We start from the raw sequence: 26,710 nt of genomic DNA, 5'->3' as shown, positions 1-26,710 counted from the left end.
TCTCTAAGAAACGCCTCTGTTGCATAGCGTGTCCCGCCCGCCCCTAACCCAACCCGGCTAACCGGAGGCCGGCCCTATTAAGGGTCGGCCGGCCGGCCGGGCGCGCGGCTCGCCACCCTATCAGGGTGACGGGTCGCGGGCCCGGCCGGCGGCCTGGGGCATCGCCCCCAGCGAGAACGAGTACATGTGGGATTCGCGGGGCGATGCGGGGCGGGGCGAGTTTTGTGAACGTTTGGTGCGCTCGCATTGTGACATGCCCAATATGTGCAAGCATCCATATACATGAGTGACATGTGATTCACGATGTACGTGTACCTATACATCATATGTGCGTATATGAACGAAATAAATTTAAAAAAAAAGGATGGTGCAAGGGCTCAGTTTCGATATAGATAACTTCGCAAAAAACGGTCGCAGCGCCGCGATTTTGGCATAGTCGTGTTTGTCTCGCTCAGGCGAGTCAAATGGTATACTTTTTGTTCGGGCGAGGTCAACGTAAGGTGTTGACCTCGGGTCAAGGTCAGGTCAGAGCTTCCCAGCCCACGAAACTGGTCGAAGGAGGTCCTATCGCATGGCATTCGATTCTGCAGGTCTTTATGTGTCCACTGGTGGCTTCCCCGACTCGCTACCTCACTTTGATCGGGCGTTACTAGCGAAAACTCTAATGACCCTAGTGACGTCATAAATGACGTCACGCACGGTCAACAATGCAAAGGTGGAGCATCGAACCTTGCAAGGAGTGCATGAAATCACGAGTCCGTTCGCTTGAGATAGTATGAGATCGTTCCCGGCGCCAAAATAGCAGCTTTCATTTCTCCCCATTCACTTATAATGGTGAGGTCGCGTGACCGACCTGACTTCACGTGATTTTTAAGAAGAATCCGAGATATACAAGTTGTGAGGTCTCTAGAGTTTACTACGTCCTGTAAGATTCATCTCCCTGTAAAAGTTCTAATGGCACTGAGGGCGTTGCGAAGTTGTGACATCTGAGGACCGCGCAGAGGTTCATTTATGTCGTCATAGGGCAGTGACCTTAACTGACCTGAAAATGCTGTAGTGGTGTCATCTTGTGACACTGTCACAAGATCCGGCTTAAATCAAAGATCAGGTCAGCCAAACTTCAGCTCTCTAGACTCTATCTCCAGCGTGTTCGGAGCTATCGCGAAAAAATATAGGGGAGGGGGCGGCACTCCTCGGCCGGCAAGAACTAACTCGCTGAGTTTTCTTTCCGTGACCGCGCCCGTCGTGCTCGCGCGTTCGACTGCTGACAAGAATGAGCCTAACAGGTTTTCTGACGAGTTCGCCGTGCAATTTTAGCGCAAACGATCCTGGAGACTCGTGCCACGGTGAATGGCCGGCCGAAGCGCTATTTGTTTGTCAGTGATTCCCTCGAAAAAGCGTCGTCGTTATCAACAAAACGTGGTCCAGTAGTCCCCAAAACTACTCAGCGACATCCTGCTGAGTCACATCCGTGTTCAGGACCACCTTCCCCCGAGTACAGACCCACGCGTCTCGAATCTTGTGACAGCGTAACAGAGTACAGCAGCAGTCGGCAGCCTGAGCCTGGTAATGCGGCACAGCCTACCTTCAGGCGTTTGTCGCTAGCGACCTCTATGAATCGTAGCTGAAGCATTAGTTTTGAAACTTGTCACGCGTGGCACTCGCCACCAGGCGAAACTGCGGGTTACTGCTAGAACTTGCCAGATAGGCGATAATCAATGCGTCTCAAGCTGTGTTGCCCTAGTTTGCATAGTTCTCCGAACTTACTTTCATCGGATTACATTGTTTTTCGACCCTATTTTCTCCCCTAACCTCACTGTCTAGTGTCTTCAGTCTTGCTATCCATGGTCTTGCTCTGGGCATCCTGTCTTCCCAAACAAGCAACCGGCGCGCTTGAGACAGTTACCCACAACCTTTTTGGTTACAACAGAAACCTCTCAAAAGGCCTCGGTTACCTCAGGATGCTCTTATGCTGTAGTGAGTGAAGGGCGGCCTACAACGATAACGGCAAAATGGTTATTGGAAACTTATCGTCCTCCCAGCTAAGACATGCAAAGCTGTTGGATAGATAATAACTATTGACAGTCACTGATTTTAAAAACAGGGCGGCACTGAACAATGGGCATGATTACTGCAACATGCATCATCGTGTTCACTATACAAAAAAAAAAACATGGTGGTTGACTGTTGCCAGCCGTGATCCAAAATACACCGGCATGTTAAATTGCTCATGATAATACTGTGCTTAAAATCCCTGGTATTAATAAAGATTACTGTATGCCTGGTCTATTCAAATACATTAGCCAGAGGGGTGTGGTAATAACTGGTGTAAGCAAATTGACCACGGTCAAAAATGCATTACCAGAATGCACTTAAGCCAACATTTTGGGATGTTCTCGTTCCTAAGTCGGCTAAGAGCTTCGGTCCAGAAAATAAATTTATCGTTGGCATCGTTGGCATACAGTAAAATACATACCAAACTCGGCCGGTGATAAATTTTCAAGACCTCAGTCCTTACTGATTTTTGAACTCGGCCTTCGGCCTCGTTCAAAAATCCAGTAAGGACCTCGGTCTTGAAAATTTATTTACACCGGCCTCGTTCAGTATTATATAAGACCATTTACAAGGCAAGCTAGCACACATTTTGTCTGTATTATCCAACATAGGCACGATCAAATACAAGTGGGCTCGTCTCTGACACACACAACACAGGACAAATATGGAACACTCTGAATCGACTCGTCCATAAAGTCAAAGTACTCGTATACCATTTCTCACATCAAACCTCTTCCATCAAATCTCATACTTACAGTTCTCACCAGTCACAATGCGAGTTGTGACTGTGACTATAGCAAGTTACCCACGCCACGCATTCTGTTACACACTGCTCATGACTCCTGTTCGATCACTGACGACTCGAGCGCCCCTAGGCCACACTGCTATCTATTCCCACCCATCACTGTTGTAGAGCACCCTGAACCGGTCCTCTATCCGCACATGGTTCATGGGCTTCGTGCGACCTTTGAGCACCATCGCCGACAGCAGCTTCTTCTCGTCCAGCCAGTTCTCCCGCTTGTTGAGCGCCGCTCCGATGCCAGCCGACTGCTCCTTCGGAACGAGACCAACAACAAAACTGCGTTACGTTCGTCTAACATCTTATTTTTTTTTGTCATTTTTAAGTAACAAGCTATCAGGATGTCCTGAAATATAGTTGAAATGAAGATTCTTTAAACAATCTATCCGAATAACTCATCGGAAACTATGATCGCTAGGTATATTTTCACTTAAAGTGTTACACATGTCGAACACAGCAGATGAAAAAATGTTATAAAGCGATAATGCGCTTTGAACGGAAGGAATATAACACTACATAGCTTTACTAAACAAATGGTTTGAAAGTGTGGAAACATGTACCACTGCCTAGTGCAGTCTAGGATCGCAATAGGCAAAACTGGAGGAAAATAGTATGTTTCTTGGTCGCACTTAAAATACGTGAATTTTCGACAAGTTCCTGGGGCATTTTATGCCTGTATAATATATGACAATAATTGAATATTATAATAACCCTAAACGGATTAAGACATAAAATGCTTATGTAGTTGATGAAAACAATATCAATATCCAATAGGTACATACTCGTATGCTAGAACAATGACGATTCCTCACCAAGGTGAGATAGGGATTCCTCAACAGAAGCATGTTCCTCTCTTCAATCGCTAACCGCCGCTGCATACGGTCGAGATGGGCGTCTTGCACACGGTGGGGCAGCCGATGTTTCCTGAAAAGAGTACATTTGTATTGCAAACTGGATAGGTATAGGAAATGAATAATTATATTATCTTCACATATCACAGGAAATTGTTTTACAGATCAGCAAATATTTAATAAATAAATACTAAATCAACAATAAACACCAAACAGATATTTGGAAATGCTTTACATATATGTTGTTAACTAGGTTTCCAACAGGTTCAAGCAAAAATTATCTTCTTACCCAGTCCAGATGTTTCCATTGGGCATCTTTTTTCTTAATAATGCCACTGCTAGCCTCATTGTGAAAACTTAACGAAAATGACGAAAATAGCTCTGAAATGAAGAAGAGTGATTTCTGGTTAATATAAATCAGGGCACAGCCATAGGTATGGCACCGTGCTCTTACATCGTACTTTATCATTCAAGCATATTTTTTTTTCAGTCGTCAGGGAATTTATATTTGTCACACACGACAAGATAATTACTGGCAAGAATCAGTCAGTCACGTTTTATCAACATTCACGATCACCTATTCGCGCACGCGCACGCACACATGGACGCACATACACTCATACGAAAGGGGGCGGTCGGGGTCGGTCCACCACCGCCGGTGCCGCTCAGAGCCTGGCGCGGCGGTCACAGCGCCCCGCCGGCTCCCTCTACGCTGACCACTTGGTTGCATAGGTCATTGTAGAGGTAGAAGAAAATGTAGCCGTTTTTCTGGTGTCCCTCGCCCAGAACGTCGGCCTCGTCGACACAGCTGACTCGGCGATCGTCAGTCCCACGTAGTGTCCGGAGTGCGAGGCGCCGCCGTAGTGGCTGACGACGCCCACCAGCCGGTAGGTAAAGTCGCCGGCCAGGTCCACTGAGCAGAGACACTGGCCGTCTTCCACGCAGAACTCCGAGAGGTGTGCCTGCTCCAAGGCGTCGCCCGGCGCTCCCTCCTCTAGCGACCTCATGATGGCTTTCTGGGGCTCGCGGTCTTCGTCCTCGCGGGTCTGTGCCGGTTTGGACTCGGAGTCGGCGTCCAGCACCACCAGCTCAGCCTGCGCTGGCGGCGGCGGTGGCAGCGGCTCAGCATCGGTCGCCGGTGACGGGGGACGCGCCGGCGCTGCGGTTCCGGCCGACACCGGCGATCCAGCGGCGGGGGATCCCGGCGGGCCGGCGGTGGCGGCCGGCACTGACGACGGCCCACGGGCGGTGGACGGAGGTGACGGACCCGAGCTGGGTGCCTCAGACTCCTCGAAGTCGGAGAGGGTGCACAGGGAGGGCTTCCTGCACTTCCAATCGGGAGGCCGGGTGACGTTGTCCGCGACATATTCGTTCAGCGAAAGGAACTTGGGAATGCCGACATTGGCGCGGATTTTCTTCGATTCCTCCCCAAGGAAGACGTACCGGTTGAGCTGTAGTATCAGCGTCCTGGGCAGCTGGCTGATTTTGGTGGTAACGCGGCACTCATCATGGCAGCAGTGCTGACAGAACCGCTCGCGCCGGTCAGGCCGCATGCACATTCGCAATGCGTCTTGCAGCGTGGGCGTCTCTGTACCCGGCCTGACGGCGTGGCACGCTAACAAACCAGCATATGTTTTCTTGCCGTTTCAGTACCGTTTCATGACACTTGGTGCACATGTAGCTCTCGACGGTCTGGCACTGAAAGTTGTCTCGCACCGGGTTGTCGGTCGGCCGCCGTGCGTCGATCTCTTCCTTCATGGTGTCTAGCAGGCGCAGCAAGAACTCGTTGGCGTCCTGCATCTCGGTACCTCTGAACGCCGGGTCGATGTCGGCGAGAACGTCGCGCAGGTCGTTAAGATGGTTGGAGACTACTGTTAACGCCAGACCCCTTGAGACCCTAATTTTTCGCGATTACTTTTAAATGCGTGAAGGAATTTCAACCAAGCTCAGGACATGGCCGTTTCAAGACAGGCCGAAACTTTTACTATTTAGATATTTTATCGCCATTTCAATATTTCAGGCACTTGTCATTGACTCGTAATGTTAACTGTTTTTCCATCCTGGATAGAGGCTTTCTACGTCATATGACATTAGGCTCCGCCCACGACTGCGGCATTGACCCGTGCCCATCAGCGACCTCTGTACAAACGACACCCCTGCCATCTGTGATGGACTATGAATTTCGCTGACGCTTCACGTGCTATGAGTCAATTGCAGCAGACGGTCAAGTAAATGTTAGGCTCTTGTTGACTCTTGTATATAGGACCAAGAGGACCATCACTCCTCAACCTACTACTCAGTCGTGCTTCGAACAAACGTTAACGATTCCTAACAAATACGATTTTCGATGTAGGGTATCTGTTTGAAATACGAGCGAGCCGTATGATGTGAAGCTCAGGCAATTAACTTATTATTGCGTTGTTCGATGGTTGCATAGCGATGTACAAATCGGCAGCTACTTGGTGACATCCGACATCCCATTATCGCATTATCTGCAACGCCATAGGCTTTAAATACAGGTGAATATTTCCTAACCTTATGTCAGTTATATGCCATCTGCCCGTCATATGCAGCTTATATAAAAAAAATATCAGCGAACATATCAGCATTGTAGAAGCAACGCGCATTGAGCATTTATGACTCCTTAGTCATCATGTCGCTCTCTGGGCACTGTCAGCCAAGACGCTACGCACAACTCCGCCGGCTTTCGGCACCGCTCGCCCGTCGCCCGTCCCCGCTCCCCGCCACAGCGAGAGTGACCGCGCGCCGGCCCGAAACCGCCGCAGGCCAAGACCACAGAGGCGGGGCTTAGCTGTGACGTCATAACGTATCACAGACTGACTGGTGATAGCCTCTACACACCGGATGAAAATCTTGCTCGAAATTTAACATTACGAGTCAATGACAAGTGCCTGAAATATTGAAATGGCGATAAAATATCTAAATTGTAAAAGTTTCGGCCTGTCTTGAAACGGCCATGTCCTGAGCTTGGTTGAAATTCCTTCACGCATTTAAAAGTAATCGCGAAAAATTAGGGTCTCAAGGGGTCTGGCGTTAACAGTAATTTGCTGAGCGCCTTCTGGCGCAGCACCATCAGTTTGGCGACGGCGCGCAGCGTGCGACACTGGCCACTCTCGCCCGGGACATATTGCAGGAGGCAAAACTAGATAACTCTACAACCTATTGTATTGCATTGTACTGATCTTGGCAAGCCGATTCATCCTAAAATTGCTATTATTGGCTGCCGAGTCAGGTGAAACGAATGAGGTGGGCACAGGATTACACACAACACACACGCGTCACAATTACACGCATATCTACACTCACGCCAAACAAAGCTAGCGTGAAAATCATAATCTGGACCCAAAAATATTTCAGAGAAAACTCGTTTCACTTCAAGAAAATCTAGCAGGTCCTAATTTTCCTGACAAATAGAGATCATTGACCTGACCCAAAAGGTCGGCCAATGATCTAAGATCTCAAAATCTATTAGTATCTACTTCCTCTTGTCACGAGCAATGCGCTCGTTCTTTTACGCGAGGCTCTATCTCGATCGAGGGTCGAGCGGTTGGGAAGGGGTCCAACCGAACCGAGGTCCGCCGCGCGAAGCATCCGTGCGGGCGGCGGGGAGCCGCCAACAAATCCCTCTCGAAGACGGCACCCCGGCACCACCTGCTGGGTTCCACGTGGAGGAGGTGCGACCGCGGCGACGCCGTGGAGCGCCCTGGGGGCCGCCCACAGGTCCCTCCAGACTTCGGCTACGCCTCAGTGAGGCAGAGGGAGTAAACAACGGGTCTGCCATCTAGCAGAGATTCTTCCTCCCATCTCCCATATATGCCAGCCGCAATGAAAACGCCGGAATAATTGTCACACCCGCACATTTACCCCGCGTTCGATGTCTCCCGGACGGCGAAGATTCTACGCCGTCCGGCCAATCACGTTCCACAACCGCAGCCGAGCCCCCGCTGACCTTGGACGGGATTGGCCGGACGACGTAGAATTTTCGTCGTCCGAGAGACATCGAACGCGGGGTTAATCTCAATAAAGAGCGCTGAGCGCTCTCACAAAAGTGGGTAGTTGCGTAGACGTCCGTCTGCGCATTTCACGTTTGTTTCATTAGCAACCTTCGAGTGCGAACTCTCCAGTCTCCAGGCATGTACGCCCCAACTCATTATTGCACGCCTGAGCAATTGGACCATTCCTTACACACCTGAGATTTGTAATGCATGCCTGAGGAGGGCTAGCGCCTAGCAGACTGCGGAGGCCCTATGCATGCCCAAGATCTCATTGTCGAAACCTGCCACGTTTTGCAGTCTGGGCAGCAAACTGCCAGCTGGGCAGGTGGCTAGCCACCCATACATACCAAGGTGACAGGTCGCAGGCCCAGCCGGCAGCCGCCCCAGAAGGGACGAGCATATGTGTAATTCGTAGGGCAATGCGGGCGGGGGAAAAAGGAAATGGTGTATGTGGAAGGTGTGCAAAGTGTGTAACAGAGGTATGCAAATCGAAATTGAAGTGTCGTGTTATTGAAAATAAACGAAAAGTGAAAAAAAACATTGAGCACTCTGACTTTTGGCCATGATATTTCACAGGAAAGAGGAATATTCCTAGATAATTCGTAACATCAAGTATCACATGGAAAAGGTACTTTTGACTTTTGAGGTTTTTACTAACCCAAACCACTGAAATAAACAGAGCAGCCTTAATGCAATAAAGGCACCATAGGTACCTATCATATTTCATCAAAAACAACAAAGAAACAAATATATACATATATACAGATGCGTCTGTATTTTACATACCTTTCACGCGAGAACTTGAACTTACAAGGCCTTATAATGATGAGGTTTTTTTTTTGTTTACAACCGCGACCCAAGGCAGAAACAAGAAAGGTACGGCGCAATGTCTCAAAAGCGCCACAATCCTCCTAGATTTATTGTATATTATCAATATTTTTGTGACGTAACAATAACTTAAGCCTTAATATTTAAGGATACAAAATAATATTTCAAAAGGCTCCATAGTCCATACCATTGTTTAAAAAGTCAATTGTTGAATGTTTTGTAATGTAAGTTGAAAAATTATGTATCCATTTTTCCAATTATTTTTCAAAAAAGAACGAATGGCAACATTTTAAAAAATAATTCTTTAAAGCTCATGACGTAATTTTTAATTTGTTTTTTATTGAATGCTAATAAAAGACTAATTTGTATTTGTATTCAACGATGGTCGTAAGCACTGTCATAATGCACCGCTAACAGAAAATCAACAAAACCATTGGTCAATATTCATATATGAGATTCCGTATAGGATCATCAAACATACAATTTTTCAAAATATTTTGTCTTTGTTTTGTATGCTACTGCGATGTGGTAACCTCTAGGCTTGACCTGAAGCTTATTTTGAGTTTTAGTAGTTTTTCAATGGGTTTAAAGGTATTAAATATGGCCAGTTAAACACTTTTTCTTGAAACACTTTTTCTTGGCGAGGAGCGAGACAGTGGACAAGTGCAGGTACAAATGTAATTTGCTTGTACGAACCAAGGCAGTATATGTACGAACATGCAAATTGAGACTTTCAAATGCCATGGCAATGTCATCAGTCATGTCAACGTATTACGTTGATGTTGATGGGTTTGGGCCGCACTGCGCCCATTTAACAGTGTCCCAAAAGTTGTCAATTTAACTGTGAGTCGATATCCAACAGATCCCAATGATTTTTTTTTTTTACAATCATCCCCAATTTTTAAGAGCAGCTTTTCAGTCTCAACCCTACAAGGAAAAAGCGATTGAGTGGGTGGTCATTTACATCCTACAATTAGCCACACTGACACTTGAACATTATTTCATTGTTTTGCCATTGATCAGACATGGACACGGAATACGGATCCCAGACAACCAAACACGAAAATCAAGATGACCACTAGATTAGTGGTACTCTTAAAGTGTGAAATTATTGTGGAAAACATAACTAATAGATGCCTCTCAACGAACCAGCTATTTTGCATTCCGTCAGAGCTTACAGTTTTGAAAAAATCCCTCAAGATGCATCTAGGATCCATGATCACGAATCATGTATCCGAGATAGATCTTGAGGGATTTACTCAGATCTGATAACGCTGAAGGAATGCAAAATAGTTGGTTCATTGAGAGGCTTCTATGAGTTCTATTAGCCATGTTTTCCACCATAATTTCATGCTTGAAGACCATCAATCTAATGGCCATCTCAGTTTCCGTGATTGGTTGTCTGGGATCTGTGCCCATGTCTGCCATTGATCCTTTTTCCACTCTTATTGGCCCTTATCTGACTGGCAATTTGGTGAAGCCACCTAATTACAAGCTTGCATCCTTGGCTAAATATTGGGTAGTTGTAAAGCAGGCGTCTCACTTGTTTTTGCAACCAAGGAGAGTTGCTATACCCACTACCCAGAGATACTTTCTGATCAAACCAAACCAAACCCAACCTTACCTTTAACCTAAAACCTACAATCTACAACTTAAAACCTACCACCTAAAACCTACAACCTCAACCTACAGCCTAACCTACAGCGCCTGTCCTTGGTTGCAAAAAAGCAAGTATGCCTCCTGCTTTACTACTAGGTACTTGAATTGAATGAAAGGCTCACCAGTGACTCAGTTGCAGATCATTTGACACTCAGTTGACTCAGTTGTTAACTCAGTGACTCAGTTGACACTCAGTTCCAGATGGTGCCCTTTAGTGTAGTATTCATGGGCAACTTCAAAGAACTGCTCACTGTCCACCATAACCCTCTCTGATAGCTGGAGCCTGCACCCGGGTCGCACGTTTCGATCAGGTCGCCTCAATGCAACCTGTCTTCCATGCTAAGAAGTCCAAGGTTGCAGTGGGCTGAAAAGCCAGAGTCAGATTCGGTGTCAGTCGACGGTCGTAGTCGACAATTCTGACCGGAGTCGGAGTCGGAGCCTATTTTGGAAACCGGAGCCAGGTTCAGAGTTGGAGTTGAAGTCACCGAAAATGCATCGACTCCGTGGCTTTGCCAGTCTGTGGAGTCAGAGTCGGGAGTTAAAGTCGGTCGGAGTCGACAGTTCTGCCCGAAGTCGGGGTCGGAGTGTGTGTTGGGTTTTGAAAGCTAGAGTCGTAGTCGGAGTCAGCGAAGATCCATCGACTCCGCAGCCCTAGCTGTGGCGTTCTGGTTAGGGTAGGCTCCTTAACCCGCGCCCTGTAGGGGGGGGGGGGATGACACGGCCCATGCCAGCCCCCTGTCCTTTTCCCTAGATACCTATTAAACTAGTGCAGATATCGCCACGAAACTTTCGGGATACCTCTTGGTATAAATCAGGGGTCGGCAACCTACGGCCCGAGGGCCGGATCCGGCCCGCGACGATGATCTGACGTACATACGGCCCGCGGCTGGTATCAGCAGCAAACATTGTGTTCCGGGCCGCAGTTCCTTCAGAAATCGACTTTATCATACAAAAGTTACTAGAGTGTGCGTTGGCACATTACAATACCAGTAAAACGCCTTTTGGGCGAAGAACGAGCGAGCGAGATAGTGAGCCCTGCACGTACGCAAGGGCGAGAGGGTACTTCCAACGGGCTTGTGCAAAGCACCCTTCTAACCGGTCGCTAGCGGTGTGCCAAATTTGAACGCAATCGGCCCAGCCGTTCCTGAGATCTGGAAGCGGCATTCTGCACGTGCGGACGTGCAAGCGGGGTCCAAACTGACTTTTGCACGGCACCCTACTAACTGGTCCCCAACCGTGTACCAAATTTGAGCGCAATCGGCCCAGCCGTTCTCGAGATCTGGGAGCGCCCCCTGCACGTGCGCACGTGCTGTAGCACCCCATGCAGATGAATTATCTGATGGAGACCTAACTGTGTACCGAGTTTCAATTCAATCGGCCCAACCGTTGTGCCGTTATTGAGGTTGCAATTTTGGGGATTCTTAAAAAATGTCCAACTTTACCACGCGCCACGTGCGGTGGTTGGCAAGAACGCATGGTGGCCATCACACCACAGAACTTTTACGTCCAAATGACATTCAGTAAAGAAGACCGCTTGTCAATCGGATGTCCCGTTACTAAGATATTAGCTTTTGAAGAGCGTCCCCACGGCCGGCCGGCCGGCCGCTCATACTCAGGATTTTCCCTTAATTCAGTATGAACTCGCTCGCTCGCTCGCTCGTAACAATGGCGTACTTCTTACGCCATCTGATATCTATAGGTGCCCAGCCAGCAATTTGTTTTGGTTCAATTCTGTTTTGCTCCGGAAACTCCGACATGCCAGACTTGAGCGGGTGTAAGCGGAACGCCTTTGGAACAGGGGTTTTGGTCGCTGTGGCTCTATTCCGGCTAGCCATCTTTCCCGTAGTGCTCCGAAGTTGGTGTGGTTTCGCTACGGCTATAGTGCGGCACCGTTCGGGAGTGCTACGGCTATGTCCGGCAGTGTGTCGTATCTGCTGTAGCTTACTTTGGCTGAAGTACGCTTGAGGTACGGCACGACTGGTTTGGCATAAGTCCGGCCACGGCGCTGGTGTGCTACGGGATCTTGTGTCAGCTGTCGTAGAGCCCCCCTCCCCCCCCACACACACAGCTAGCAATTTGGTTTGACTCGTTATGCCCCGGGAACTCAGACATACCAGATTTGGGCCAGTGTAAACGGACTACCATCGGAACAGGGGTTTGGGTCGATTTGGCCCTCTTTTCCGGCTAGCCAGCCTTTGCCGTAGCGCTGCGCTCCAAAGTTGGTATGGTTTTTGGACCGCCAAATTCGGCTCAAGTCCGGCTGTCTGCCAAGGCGTGCTATCAGCTATGGCTAGGTCCGGCTGTCTCGTAGCTATTCTGGCTTCTTGTGACTGAAGTACGGTTGAGGTAAGGCACGGCTGCTACGGCTTACGTCCGTCCGACTATGGTACGTGCGAGCCCCGGGATCGCATATCATCTCCAGTAGAGCCTCAGACCCTGGCCGTGCCTCGGCCGCAGTGAGATGCCGCAGCTAGCCAGAGTAAAACCAGATACCGCCTAAGCCCCAGACTTATCTTATTTGCTGAGCCAGACCTTGCCAGTACTTCGGCCGAGTAAAAATGCTGGAGCTAGCCAGAGTAAAACCAGATACAGACCAATTTTGCTAGTTGGGTATCTGATCAGATAATACAATGGACAAGAACATTCCTTATCTTTTCAAACTCGCCTTTTCTTCAGCCAGAATCTGTGTGGAAAGGGTACGTTTCATCCTATGACAAAAGACAAAACATGTGAGCTGTCACAACTAAAAATTGATTTGTAACGCTGTCATATTTTTTCGAAATTTACGTTTCATTGAAGCACATTGGAATTTGGAACCATAACTACTATGCTCCGGCCCGCCGGCTGCTTTATAATCTCATATCCGGCCCGCACCCAAAAAAGGTTGCGGACCTCTGGTATAAAAAAGAAAAAAAAAATCCAAAGATTATGACAAATTGGCCAAATGACGTCAAAATTACGCCATGTTCTGCTCTTTCGACAAAAAGAAAAAGGTTTCGCGGGAAGAGCTGTCATGCCTATAGCTGTAAAGATACAGAAAAGTGTTCAGATAAAAAGTTGTAGAATTACCAGTGCTATAAACCTGCAAGCTCGGATTTTTGAATAGGTACCTATTTTGGATAAAATAAAAAAAAAATCATTTTTTACATAATATCCCAAAAAAATTCCAGAAATAAGTCTCTTCTTAGCTGGCGGGCGGTAGCTTGCTGAGCTCTTGTTTGACCACCATTCAGAGGTTTTCGGTCGGGGACAGGTCCTGATTGTTGACAGGCCATGTCCCCTTCTCTCAGAAGCCTGGGGACTTAGCTGAGCACCACTCCGCGGTCTTCCCAGCGTGATGAGCCAGAAATCCTAATGAAGGTTGAGAAGACACATTGACCATGCTTCGTGCTCGTTCGTATTACCATGATAAATAATTGTCCTTTGATTCTTAATTATCTTTGCTGAGGCCTCTTGCACCAAAATCCTCTTGCACCAATGCTTGGATTATTTTGCATCGTATACCCAGTCCAAGCCTCAAATGTAACAATTTGCGTGCAAAATTTTGCAAGCATATGTAGGATTATGTATTGGGCTATTGCAAACAAATTTACCACCGTTAGATTAGCTTATTCTGAAACCGGTTTTTCGATTTTACCTAGCTAGGTAGTTTGGTGCAAGAGGCCTCTGAACTGCGATTTTTATAGCCTATCATATTTATAATAATACAGAGTTATCATATTTTTGATAATAATAATCATACTTATAATATAATAATCATATTTGTAACATAATTATCATATTAACAATAATATATTAATACCTATCTAACTTTACTCTAGCACCCTTCGCAGCAAGCATAGAGGATGACTCAAATTTTAAATTTTACAGCTCTGCTCAGTGCTCTCATACTAACTGTGCCCTAAGGAGACACAGACAGTCCATTGAACCAGCTGAAAGTGAGCAGCCATGGCAGCGGTACCGGCCAACTGGCGTGAGGACGAGATGGTGGTGGGCGCCTTGTTCAGTCCGTTCCGCTCGCGGGAGGTGAACCCGCAGGGGTATGACACCAAGATGGCGTTCTGGCGCCAAGAGCTGGCTGACGTGTGCCGCAAACAGCGCCGGCTGCAGCTCAGCAGGCGCCGACTGGAGGCTGAACATATTGTCGGCTGCCACAGGCCCAGCTGCCTGCGAGAGGTGTTCACTAACCTCAGGCGGTAAGAGAGAGCGTGACAGATGGCAGTTCTATTCGACTGTCATGAGAGTTTTTCGTGAGATTGTCCTTTTTACATCAACTGGTTTGTTGACTCATTTTTATATTTAGTTTGAAACGATAATTGAGATTCAGTTCCATCTGGTTATCATTTGATCAATGTTCAGTGCCTTGGTGTCGTTGGACATTGTAACCACGTACCTTCTTTCTAGCAGCCAGCGCAATGTACCAGCAGCGCCATTTTCATGGCTTAAACAGCAAATGTAACCTCTCAGTACGCAGTTTTGATCCAGTACGTTGTAGTTTGACCCCGTGATTTCCACGCCCGCAGCACGGGTGAGGCGGTAGCGGTGTCCGAGCTCCGGCACCAGTGTGCCGCCTCCACCGGCTGGGTGGCCTGGGGCACAGAGATGCTCGTCTGGCGACCGTGCCGCTACTGCTGGGGACTGGCCAGGCGCACCATCTGGCCTGAGCCGGACGAGGAGAATGTCGTGCTCATGGCCGCGCTCAAGGTAGCTGGTAGTACAGATGAATTGTACGCACGAAGAAACGCATGGAGGTGTTAGCTGGGAAGCTGGATTGTCTTGTAATTTGGTAATAACTATACGCTGTCTTTTGTGTAATGCATGCGTTTACGGTCGGTTTCCTCGGTTTCCGTCGGTTTAATTCAAATAAGCCACCCTGTTTTGAAGCTCATTTTTTATTTCCTGTTACGTAATGTCCAATGGCACACCCGTAAGCCACGCCTCGTCTGTCATTTCAGGAGGCCTCTGACGAGCTGTACTCGCGGCACCTGGCGCACCTGGCCGCCGAGCAGCCGGCGGCTGGCGCTCTGATCCTCACGGACCGGCTGCACGCGCTGCACCGTGACCTGCTGGCCAGCCGGTCGGACCTGGAGCTGGCCCTGCTGCAGCTGCAGCACCAGGGTCGCGTCACCGTCACTGAGGTGGACGGTCGGCCGGCGGTCAAATTCCGACTGGAAGGGGAGCCCGACCGCAGACCGACCGTCACTGAACTGGAGAAAGGTCGGCACAGGCGGAGTGTGGGGCTAGAGGGTAGGATGATCATGCTCCCGAACTCAGTGAACTGAGATTCTGTGTGAAGGATTCTTCATATATCGCGTATCAACTGAGTTTGTTCTCGAATTTTCTTGTATGGTAATTTGCTTTGGAGTCTTTTCTTTCTTAAAGGCAATGTAGTCTTTAATTTTTGTATTTGCATCGCGATGTAAACCCAGTAGTCAAACACTGAATGCTGATTAATGATTGTACTATCTCTAATCACATTATCTGCGTTGTGCCCAGGCGTTCTGCGTCTGACGCTGGTGGAGAGCACCCTGCGGGAGCGGGTGGAACAGCTGGAGACCAGTCAGGAGGAGCTGCGAGCCAAGGCCAAGGCGCTGCTCAAAACCGGACAGCGGGAGGCGGTGCGTACGTCGACGGATCAGCTGAGCTTTCCTTGGGTCGAAAACAAACAAAGCGCGTACTTCAGGTACCAGCGCGGTTAACTTACCAGTCGACTATCCTTAGGCATGTTCTTTTAGCATGGCGCTCGTCAACCGATAAACAGTTCAAGTGCGTCGTTGTTTGACATCGTGAGCTGTAAATTCTACTTGATTTCATCTGCGACGCGTTTTTGCAGGCTAAGAAGCACCTCCGACAGTGGAAGAAGACCCAGGCGCTGCTGGATAAAAGACAGACTACTCTTGATAACGTCCAGGGGATGCTACACGCCATCGAAGAATCGAAACATAACCGAAAGGTGGGTCTCCAATGCGTTTTAAATCAGAGCTGGCTTGATAGCTTGCTACCTTTCTATGTCTGAAAGTATTGGTATGCTGCGTGCGGGCGGTGAGTGTCTGAAGAGAGCTAGAGCTATAGTGTCTGGGGCCGTATTCACGTCGATCATTTTCGTAAGAATTTTCTTAAGTTTGACCTACTTCTTAAGTGAATTTTTTTATTCACGTGAACTCCGTCGACAAAAACTTAAGAAGTGTTGACGTGAATACCAAATCATACTTACGCACGAAAATCGACTTACGAAGTCGACGTGAATACGGCCCCTGGTTATGATACTCGACTGACCGCGCCCTGTGTCCCCTCCATTCCACAGGTGATGGAGGCGCTCTCACGGGGTACGGCCGCCATCAAGGGCGCCTTCGGTGACGTCACGATCGACAAGGTGGACCAGGTGGTGGCCGACTGCCAAGAGGTGGGTGTTGTGGTCATACATAAACGGGCTCAGGTGGTACCGATTCTCCGGCTGGTGCGACCTTTCGTGTTATCTCTGGTATCGCTGTCGTGTTGCGATCTCGCGACGATATTAGTTAGCTAATAGGCTAATCCGTTTCTCGGTCGCTCATGAAAGCTAGAGTTTCACCGGACTGAAAAATGGCGAATCTGGGTCACTGTCTGAAAGGACTTGTGCTCATTTTAACTCATTGTTGTGAATCAATCGTAAATTTCTTTAGCTTGGACGTCGGCTGCGACTTTTTGCGTACTATCTATCCAGTCTTCAGATAACCGTGAATGTGCTTCGAGTGTGAGTCCCTCCAGCCGCACCCCACCTTCCCACGCTCCAACCCGTCCGTCCCCGTTCCCATCAGATGCTCGAGGACCAGGAGGACATGGACGCTCTGCTGGCACGCCCGATCTCTCCCGGGGACGCTGCCGAGGCTGCTGAGCTCGAGGAGGAGCTCAGTGAGCTGATGGGAGGCACAGCGGCCGCCGCCACGCCCCAGAAGCAGCCGCCGACGCCGCGACAGCGCGGCAGACAGGAGCTGCCGGCCACGCCGCCGCGCGCCGAGCCGAAAGGTAGGCGGATCTGTTGGCGCCTGAGGTAGTTATTAGTCGTTGGTAGACCCGAGTACCCATGCTTCCTGGCTGTTGCTGCCGCTCAGTGCTCGCATAGTTGCTTGTAGGCAAGACAACTAGACTGAACAAGTGATGCATAAATCAACTGCAGTTGAAAGTTTTCAGATAAACTTTCATGACTTTCAATTGATGACCAATATATCTGTCGTTCGCAGGGGACAGTGACACTGAATGACCTTGGTATTATTAAACGTTGATGTTTGTCGAGTGTTTCATCGTATGTTCATTACGACCGGCAGGTACAATATCTTGCGATTTCGCACTCTTTCTGATGTATCCTTTCATCATTCCGCTGTAGGCGCGATGAGTCGTGTCGTTCACAGTCGAGAAGAATCCCTTTACTCACAGACCTGTCCTGCCAGCCCCGCCCGCCCATATGTAGACTTGTCCTGTAGTGCCCACCTGTCTCACAGACGCACTGACCCGGCTTGTCTGTTCACAGACCTCCCCAGCCCGCCTACCGTATCTCCCGGCAAAATGTCGGAGGGAAGCAAGACGCCACGCGTCCGCCTGATCGCGCCGACCCTGGAGGTTTGAGGACCGACGGGCGACGCAACTACGCATAGTTGAAGGACCGCAGTGACGCTGCGCAACTGCGCACGGTTTGAGGACGGGGGTTGCGCAACTGCTAACGGTTTGAAGACCGCAGTGGGATGCGCAACTGCACAAGGTTTGAGGACCGCAGTCTGTGACTGCAGTCTATCTGTAACTGGGTTTACTGCCAGTAGGACGTCGTCGGCACGCGTCAGATCAAGAAAGCACTGACTCAGCGACTCAGCTGAGTCCAGTCTGACTCTGGGTGGAATATGGGGAGTCTTGAGATATTGTGGAGTCTCGGTGGGACTGTGATACCAAGACACTGCTGAGTATCTTGTGAGTCAATGCCTACGTGACCCTGGGATATGCAAGCCCATTGTATTTAAAAGGGATTGTGCATCAGTTATGTCCGGCTTTTTGCAATGGGGTAGAGGCGAGATTTTGTTTTATCGTGACCGTGAGTGTTTAATGCCATGGCCAGCCTGGCGAGTGCCTCCCATATAGATGTGTTAATCCCCCAACTTTCTTTCCAATGTTGCTTTGTACCTCCATGTGAAGTCAACGTTTAATGGTCATTTGCCAAGCAATCGCCAGTTTGCTGCCCGGTTCCCCCCCCCCCCTCTGTAATTAGTAGGACACGTCGCCTTGATGCACCGAGTACTGACCAACGCACTTTTTCTGTAGACCTCATGTGATATTTCCAGTGATCTAGCTTGTCAGCGATAAATATCGAAAATCTGCTGCCGATCTCCTGACAAGCAACCAAAGAAGTAATTTTGGGTCATCATTTCGTGATGTGCTTCCATAAAAAACACGCTTGTGGTGCAACAAATGTTCAATGCTTATCTGGAACTTAGTAGACCTTTTCACATTGAATATTACTGTCACCAGTTGAATCAGCCATTTGCAGAGACGATTTGCAGAGTTTTGAGACAGTCGGGCAGCGAATGTTTTTCGCGCATGTATGCAACGCAATTGCAATTGTATTTAAATACACCTTTGATGTAGTTGGATGTTATTGGGTGAAGGTGAAAGTATACCATTTCGATCGCCTCAGTAGTCAGTAGAAACGTGCTCTAACTGTAAACTGTTCGAAATCGAGACGTTCAAAACATCCGCCTGATCATTAAATGCATTTCATCCATTCACGACAATCATATAAATCATCATGTAGATTCACAGGATTATGGGGTTCATTTTACGGTAACACACAACCCATTCTTGGGCAATGCTGTTACAAAAATTCATCATAAACACAATGACAACTCGCCATTGACTGAACACTAGCCTGCCGTGGTTAGTCGGGCATGTCTATCACACGGCATATACAATTATACATGCATCGCCATCACACTTTCACATGAACTGTCAACCCTCCGTCGCCCGCAGCACTCCCTACCGGTTGAACCCGCGCAGGAACGAGGCCACACTGGCGGCGGCTGTGGAGACGAGTCCAGCAGCCACGCTGGCCGATCCCGGCCCGCCCGGCTCTCCACCGCTGACAACCTCGTGTGGCACCTGCTCCCAGTCGGCGTCCGAGTCGTCCACGGGACTGGGCCGCGCCGCCGCCTCGGCCGCCTCCAGAGGGTCGCTGAAGTCCAGGTCCGCGCGCATCGACTCCTCCATGGAGGCGACGAGCGCGTCCGGAGGGCTGACTGCGCCGCGTCGGCCCAGGTCGCCGCCCAGGAGCAGTGTCAGGTTGTAGGCGGTGCGGCGCGGCTCCAACAGCGCCGCGTCCACACCCGCGTGCAGGCACAGACACACAAGGTTAGCGTTCAGCTTGGCCACGCGGTGGTTGAACTCGCGCTCGGACATCTCGTAGCGACAGAACTCGCTGTAGCATAGCCGGTTGCGCGGCCGGACGTCCATGTAGAAGGCGATGACGTTGAGCAGCTGGGCCGTGTAGGTGAGCGCAGCCGACAGGTTGTGCACGGGACTGACGGAGCCGCTGGTGGGCGCCGGCGTCGGCACCGGCTCCTGGCCGGCGGCCGCCCACACGTGGTAGGCCGAGTAGTCGCCCGAGCCGGGCAGCGTCGGCTCCACGACGCGATACTGCAGCTCGCCGACGGGCTCCAGTTGCACCCAGCGGCCGCGCACGTACGCCAGGCTCTGCGCCTCGGCCAGCGCCGACTCGGTCTCTGTGAGCGCGGCCGGCGGCCGGCCCAGGCCCGGCCGCGGCTGCACCTCCGACACGGGGAACACCACAGACACCAGTTGGCGCACGTTACCGCGCACATTGCCCTTGAGCGCGTGGCGCACGATCTCCAGCCGCTGGCCCAGCCGCTCCGTGCCGACGTGCGACGACTGCTGCCGGTCACGCAGGTCGTTGAGGCGCACCCTCATGCGCGGCTGCCGGTCGCGCATCTGGCGGCTGGCGCGCCGCGAGGTTGCCAGCTGCGCCTGCAGCTGAACAATGCGCGAGCGTCGCTCGGCCAGCGCCGCCTGCAGCAGCTGGATGCGGTGGCGTGCGGCCGCCTCTCGCTCGCGCCGCTCCACCTGCCGCCGCTCCGTCGCCGTCGAGTCTTCCACCGCGATGGCGTAGTTGATTATCTCGTGTTTGAGCCGAAACAGCTGCAGCTTTCGGTCGGCGAAGCGCGTCGGGAACTGGTCACGCGAGTGTCCAAAATCACCGGTACGCACACACAAGCGACAGTAGAAGTTTTTGGCAGTGCGTTCGCACAACGGACACTTTTCGATTCGGATGAAACTGCGCAGTTCATCCATAGACGTGGAGCCCGACAGTGGCGTCAGGCTCTGGCGCACCTCCATGATGGCGTGTATGCTCGACTACTGGACACCAGACGAGACTCACATGTCCCACTTAGACTTTTTGGGCTGGACGTACAGGTTTCCGTCGTCAGCCTCGGCCAGGTAGGTGGTCTTGGTATCCACCTGGGACCGCATGTAGAGGATGTATCCCAGACAGCCGGCCAGCGCGGCACTGCCCAGCACCATCACCACCTTGTTCTGGGAAGCAAACGTGGTTGGTATGAGTAACGGAGCTTCGGCAAACAAAAGCGATTGTCGGAATATCGATAAGATAGGTTATCGGTCATGGGGAACGTCCGAGAAAGTAATACCTTATCGGATGACGTGTTGTGTACACATCGCCATGCTAACCGTATCGGCACCAAACGGCGGGGGTAGCGTTAGCGTGGCATTCCTCCCATAGTGGTAACACACGGTTCGAGTGTATTGGCACTGTCATCCAAAAAGTGTTGAACATACGAGTAACTATCGCAATTCATCGCATCGCTGGCGGACAGAAAGCTTCCCGCGGGACGAGGCGGACAAAATCCAGGTATGGCAAAGATGACTGTTATTGCTGTTGCGTGCTCTTCCTTCTTCCAAATCATGGCATTACCGCTTGAATTCAAAGACGCGTTTTGCATGGACCGAGCAGAGTAACTGCAGTGACAAAGGGTAACGATTTACGATAGTGGCACTGGCCATCGCACGTATCAGTACATACTCTCACTATAACTAATGCTCGCCGAAATCATGTCGCAGTGTGCTTTTATTTTCAGTTATCTTCGCACACAAACGAAACGTTCCACTACGCTAATATTCGTATGTACAAGCCTTCGCCCGCCAATCTACGTCCATCCCACGTCCCAACACACTGGGACCAAACGACCCTCCGCTATTATATTACTCTCATTCGTCGCATCCACTGACTTACCTATCCGCTAACCCGCTAACCTGGGCCCTGTTTCATGGCCGCTGCTAGCACGCTGCTACCATGCTGCCAGCGCATTTCGCGAGCTGACATCATAGTTCGTGGTCAAGACCAAGATACCTATAAGAAACGTCAAGACACTCAATGTTGGAGCGGCCGAGTTTGTTGATGTCTCCATGGAAACCGAATTTGCCACGTACGGTGGCAGCGTGCCAGCAGCGGCCATGAAACACCGCCCTGCTTACGAGTGTGACAAAGGGTCAGGTATTTTCTCTATACCGGGGTCAGGAGTGGACCGCCCCGCTCCCCACCCTTGATCTGGACTCCCCCCATATCCAACCGTCACGCAGTGGTGTGACGCAGTGTGTCCCAACTAAAAAATTGACGTCGGCCCAGCCCAAGATTCTTAATGATAGGCGCGACATCACTCGGACATCGGCAACGACTCGGTTCACAGTTGGCCAGCCCGCTACGGACACGATCCTGGGCTGGAGAGGACAATGTGCAATACCTATGCATACCTATGTATTCCCAGTTAGAGGCCCAGCCGATGTGACGGAGATGGTGAGCCGAAGCCGACATTTCAATATGTTCTGTCTGCCGAGTACCGGGCATATTTTGTTGGGGAATGCAGTTAAAGGGGCAGAGTGAAGGTTGAAGGGGTCACGGAAACAGTCCTCCAATGCAGGTTTGTGCATGGAAGGATAGGCCCAGACAAAGCATTACGTGGACAAAGCTTCATATAGAGGATGAATTGCAATGGATGAAATGTTAGACAAAAAGGTTCATAAATAGCAATACTCCCAACTCCCAAGGGCATGTCAAATACTAATGAGGTAAATGTGATATGAAGAAATGCGACAAAAGGGGATGAATATTTATTTGTGGAAAAGCTGTATATGCAATTCGTGTCACAAAAAAACATATATTGGTCTGGTTATGATCCACCCAAATATATGTTAATAAGGAGTACCTGTCCTCATGGATAAGCTTACTGGCTTGGCATAAAGCTCAAAGTTGACAGCTCTGAAGACATTAGTTGTCCTCAGTTTTCTGATCCCTTCTCCAGGCTGACTGGAACTGGGAGCCTTTTCAGTGTTGTTTGTCATAACCTGTGGAACAAAACAATTAATTAAATCACACCTATCATGAATGGATTTCTAGAGCATTGTTTGTCTATAACATATTTTGCTAAATGACATCACTGATACCAGGTCATATTCGGGTCACAGAGGTCAGGAAATTGAGTGTCACAGTATGAATCCAATTATACTAGGGTCATTAAATACTTATTATGTGATCAATTTTACATTTTAAATTATATGATGTGGGTTAGGAGACTACTGGGGCCATCTAAATACCGAGTTAAAACAAATTTTACATCCATTTTGAGTAGTTTTCTGCTTTTTTGCCATACGTTTGCCAAAAGTAGAACCATTAATCTGAATACTAAAAAGGTTACCAAAGGTTACCAAAGGTTACTATTTACCAAAGTATGCAAGCAAAATGTCAAATACAATAAAAACTTTGACATTAGCTTTTCTGCAGTCTGCACACAAGCACAATGAAATGATTGAAGCAAATTAATCATATAAATTTATGTGAGCAGCATATGAAATAGGTTTGGTATAAGGATAAAAGTATCTTGAGATATGGAATGAATGGCACTAGGTTTCTGACTAATTCATTTCAAGCAGCTTTAACTTGCCCATTCTAGGGAGTCTTGCTCTTTTGTTTGGGTAGGTAATTCTTTTTCTGGCTCAGGCTGATTGTGTTAAACTTGAAATGTAAGGACGACACCTCATAATTCAAATTCAGTACTGATACAATGGAGGGCTGTATTAGTATGTATGTATCATTTGTCTCATCGTCCATCAAATGGTGGTAGGTACTGGGTAGTAAATCAGGCATCAACTTATTAGGTCAGGTTTGGTTAGGCTTGGTTTGGAGCCTGTTCCAGCACCTCCAGAAACATCCAGAAAGCTCTAGAATTCTCCAGTAAGCATTCCAGTGCCTCCAGTAAGCTCCAGAAAGCTCTAACCAAAGCTCCAGAAACCTCCAGTAGCCTCCAGTCATTTGTACGGTCCACATTTCACTGGAGGTGCACTGGAGGCTCTCGTTTAACCCACGAGCCGCTGGGAGGGGCGGGCATAAAGTTGCCCCCCTTTACGTTCGTAGAGTATCTCCGAAACCTGATGAGCTACCAATGTGAAACTTGGCATAGCTTTAAATGAATACCTAGGCTATGTTTTAGGAAAGATTGGTGGTTGTAGCACTTAATATGACGTCACAGTGACGTCATAAAGTTTTGTCATTTTCCAATATGGATCGCTTCTGATGTCGCTGAGAAACACACATGTGAAATGTGACACACATGTGAAATTACGCATGTAAACAACAGACTTTTGACTTTTGAATTTCTAATCTTTCTTACTAAAATTAAAGCAAATTTTGTTTTTCAAGAGTGAGGCATCATCATTCTTTTGGTATCCCTGACACCAATCTCCAGAAGTCTCCAGATTGTGTTCCTGTGCCTCCAGTAAAACCTCTGGTAGAGCCTCCAGTCAATAATTTCTACTGGAGATGCTGGAACAGGCCCATGGTGATAGAAATAAAGCAGATGTCACACTTATTTTTCCAACCAAGGAGAGGCACTGTAGGTTAAGTTGTAGGTTGTAGGTTTTAGGTGGTACCTAGGTAGGTAGGTTTTATGTGGTAGGTAGGTTATAGGTTGTAGGTAAGGTTAGGTCAGGTTTGGTTATGCTTGGATTGGTTTGATTAGGAAGCATCTCTGCCTCTGGGTATAGCACCTCTCCTAGGTTAAAAAACAAGTCTGACACCTGCTTTACGACTTTTGCCCTTGGTTTGGTTTGATTAGAAAGCACCTCTGGGGGTGGACATTCATGGGAGGTAAATAGAGGGCGCGTATTTTGTCTTTGAGACCGCAACACAAATTGTGGCACTTTTTAATAATAGGTATTTCAAAGTCTTGCAGCTTGTAAATTATTGGACTGTGTACGATACGATTTCTAAGCTTTCAAAACATTATTTTTGCTTATTCAGTAAGGCGATCTGTTGCCATAATGAAAATGTGCCCCACGACCGCCTTTCCCCAATGTTAACTCCTCTGGGTATTGCCTCTCCTTGCTTGAAAAAAGAGTGACACCTGCTTTACGACTACCCCCATCGAACACCATCAATAGACCGGTTTACATAGGGTTTGTTGCAAGCTTATATCTCCGTCCGTGATGTTGCAAAAGATGCCAATGGTGCTTAACAATTTACAAAATGATCCCCTCTAAATATTTGAAGACCACTGCATCGAAATTATCGCCAAATTAACGAGCTAGAGCCTCGTCAAAAATGCTATGTAAACCGGGTTAACATGTCATGTCATGAACATGTAATAGATATATCGTGATGGATCCAACTAAGGCGTGCCGTATCGTAATGCACCTTAGGTATATAAGCCCATTGACCCAACAATTTAATAGACCCAACATAAATTATTTCTAAATGACCAAGGCCGTATATATGACTGCTGATACCTTGATTACTTCTATTATTCCATAACCATAGCACACAAATACGAAAAACATTGCGCCGCGTATATATCGTCTCTATTGCCTACTTAAGGTTCACACAAAATAAATCAATCTAGGGAAACCTTAGTGATGTCATAAGACTTCTATCGGCGGACAAAGTGTTGTGTTTGAGTCATGTTTGAGTGCTTTATCAATAATCTGAAATACCTATTATCACTGAAGATACGACTTTAATCAAATTTAAAAATTGAATTAGAACCACTGAAATTTCGCAGTCGTCAATCGAATAAAAGTCTAGCGACCTTTATCAGTAAGTCATCCTCTGACGTCAGTAGTTCGGAAGCCATGGGGGCCCCATCGGCCCCAGGGTATATAGAACAACCATGGACGACTGAACAACGGGTACACCCAAGATTACTTTACTTCTCGGGTACACCAACGACGCGGAAAGCGCCCATTTTACCTGGATGAGTTACATAGAAGTTGATATATTTTTTGAATATGGAAAAAATAGAGTATTCTATTGTGACGAGTAAAGCCACATTCATAAAGCAGTTATTTTTAAATTATATGTACCAGAAATAACATACTAACCATAGTTTAAAACTTAGTCTCAAGTTAGTTGAAAAGTGTATAGTTGATACTAAGATGGAAGGAGTCAATGACAGGCAAAAATGGCGCAGCTGTTCCATTCTCAAAACGTGTTCGCCAGCAGGACTTACGTGATGCTAGTGACATCTATTAATGTAGGCTGGGACGCTGATTGGCTTATCGAGTCCGTGAGCAGTATCACTAACTTACGCCAGTACAGGATGGAGGCAATGTGCGCATGCGCAAAAGCTTGTGCTCTCATGGAGGGGCTTTTGGTACCTCGGGCAGCGCCAGTGTTGCCGTCCTGGTACTATAGTACCAGATCTGGTACTTTTTCGACCTTTCTGGTACCGAGGTACGCCGGAACGAAATCTGGTACTTTTTCGCCGAAATGCATTCTTGGCATTTTAATATTTCTTTCGAGCTAAAAAAAAACAATTATTTTAGTCAGGGAGGATGGTGTTTCTTATCATAATTTGTCATGCATCAAATTCGGAATTATTAATAGGCCTACCTATTACTGTTGCGTGTGCTAGCAGAAGTAAACAAGTGGGAAATTCGCGCGCCACGCCGGCTGCCAAGGACGGGCCGTCGGCTGCAGGCTGAGGCAGTTGTATCCAAGATTCTTACAGGTTGCATCCAAGGCCATATAAGAGTTTGTGTCGTGAGTTGGAAATCGGAGTTGTAATGTATTGTGAACAGTGAAATGTGAGTTGCGTCGACGGTCAAAGTGATAAGGAAAGAGCCTTGTTTGAATCAGTGACCCAAAATTGTGCGATTTGGTTGGAAAACTAAATGACACCCAACAAATAATAATTTTCCATTATCACTGGCATAATACTGTGGCAATTTTCGCTCCTTCACTGCAAGCTAGGATCCTGGGTACAATCGCCAGTCTCAACGGTACACTTAAGTGCCCCCTCCCCCTTTCGAAAGGGCAGAATTTCGATCTTATTTTTAGGCCAATTTTAGGTACCTACACATGAATTCGGGCTTTCAGAAGAGCACCTTTCTGCCTGTATGGGGCGACGCGGGGAGACGAATGAGTCGAATTACTGGGTCAAATGGGTCATAAATTACTTACT

The 26,710-nt window shown here is 48.5% G+C and overlaps 3 protein-coding genes across 5 annotated transcripts; 1 reads left to right on the top strand and 2 right to left on the bottom strand.

Moving 5' to 3' along the window:
- Positions 1 to 2,633: 2,633 nt before the first annotated feature.
- LOC122384880 (ribosomal protein 63, mitochondrial-like) lies at positions 2,634 to 4,092 on the bottom strand. The gene is made up of 3 exons (XM_043372682.1): positions 3,995 to 4,092; positions 3,667 to 3,778; positions 2,634 to 3,108 (listed from the first exon to the last, which is right to left on the bottom strand). The coding sequence occupies exons 1-3, from the start codon at positions 4,051 to 4,053 to the stop codon at positions 2,944 to 2,946; spliced, it is 336 nt and encodes a 111-aa protein (XP_043228617.1). The 5' UTR covers positions 4,054 to 4,092; the 3' UTR covers positions 2,634 to 2,943.
- Positions 4,093 to 9,067: 4,975 nt separating this feature from the next.
- On the top strand, positions 9,068 to 18,818 carry LOC122384878 (charged multivesicular body protein 7-like). 2 transcript variants are annotated; one of them, XM_043372677.1, is made up of 9 exons: positions 9,068 to 9,218; positions 14,079 to 14,404; positions 14,732 to 14,912; positions 15,164 to 15,425; positions 15,705 to 15,826; positions 16,042 to 16,161; positions 16,513 to 16,611; positions 17,006 to 17,213; positions 17,716 to 18,818. In XM_043372677.1, the coding sequence occupies exons 2-9, from the start codon at positions 14,157 to 14,159 to the stop codon at positions 17,808 to 17,810; spliced, it is 1,335 nt and encodes a 444-aa protein (XP_043228612.1). In that variant the 5' UTR covers positions 9,068 to 9,218; positions 14,079 to 14,156; the 3' UTR covers positions 17,811 to 18,818. The 2 variants fall into 2 exon arrangements, with proteins under 2 accessions (XP_043228612.1, XP_043228614.1); XM_043372679.1 differs by having other exon boundaries at positions 9,079 to 9,218; positions 14,124 to 14,404.
- A 111-nt stretch (positions 18,819 to 18,929) lies between these two features.
- LOC122384877 (beclin 1-associated autophagy-related key regulator-like) lies at positions 18,930 to 25,096 on the bottom strand. Of its 2 annotated transcripts, none has more exons than XM_043372675.1 (3): positions 25,038 to 25,096; positions 22,485 to 22,601; positions 18,930 to 20,777 (listed from the first exon to the last, which is right to left on the bottom strand). In XM_043372675.1, exon 3 carries the CDS (start codon positions 20,577 to 20,579, stop codon positions 19,206 to 19,208), a length of 1,374 nt encoding a protein of 457 aa, XP_043228610.1. In that variant the 5' UTR covers positions 20,580 to 20,777; positions 22,485 to 22,601; positions 25,038 to 25,096; the 3' UTR covers positions 18,930 to 19,205. The 2 variants fall into 2 exon arrangements, with proteins under 2 accessions (XP_043228610.1, XP_043228611.1); XM_043372676.1 differs by having other exon boundaries at positions 25,047 to 25,086.
- Positions 25,097 to 26,710: the final 1,614 nt, after the last annotated feature.

This window comes from Amphibalanus amphitrite, unplaced genomic scaffold, assembly GCF_019059575.1.
Source record: "Amphibalanus amphitrite isolate SeventyFive unplaced genomic scaffold, NRLGWU_Aamphi_draft 000201F_arrow, whole genome shotgun sequence".
Classification (NCBI taxonomy): domain Eukaryota; kingdom Metazoa; phylum Arthropoda; class Thecostraca; order Balanomorpha; family Balanidae; genus Amphibalanus; species Amphibalanus amphitrite.
The sequence above is the reverse complement of the archived record's forward strand: the minus strand, read 5'-3'. Positions and strand labels throughout refer to the sequence as shown.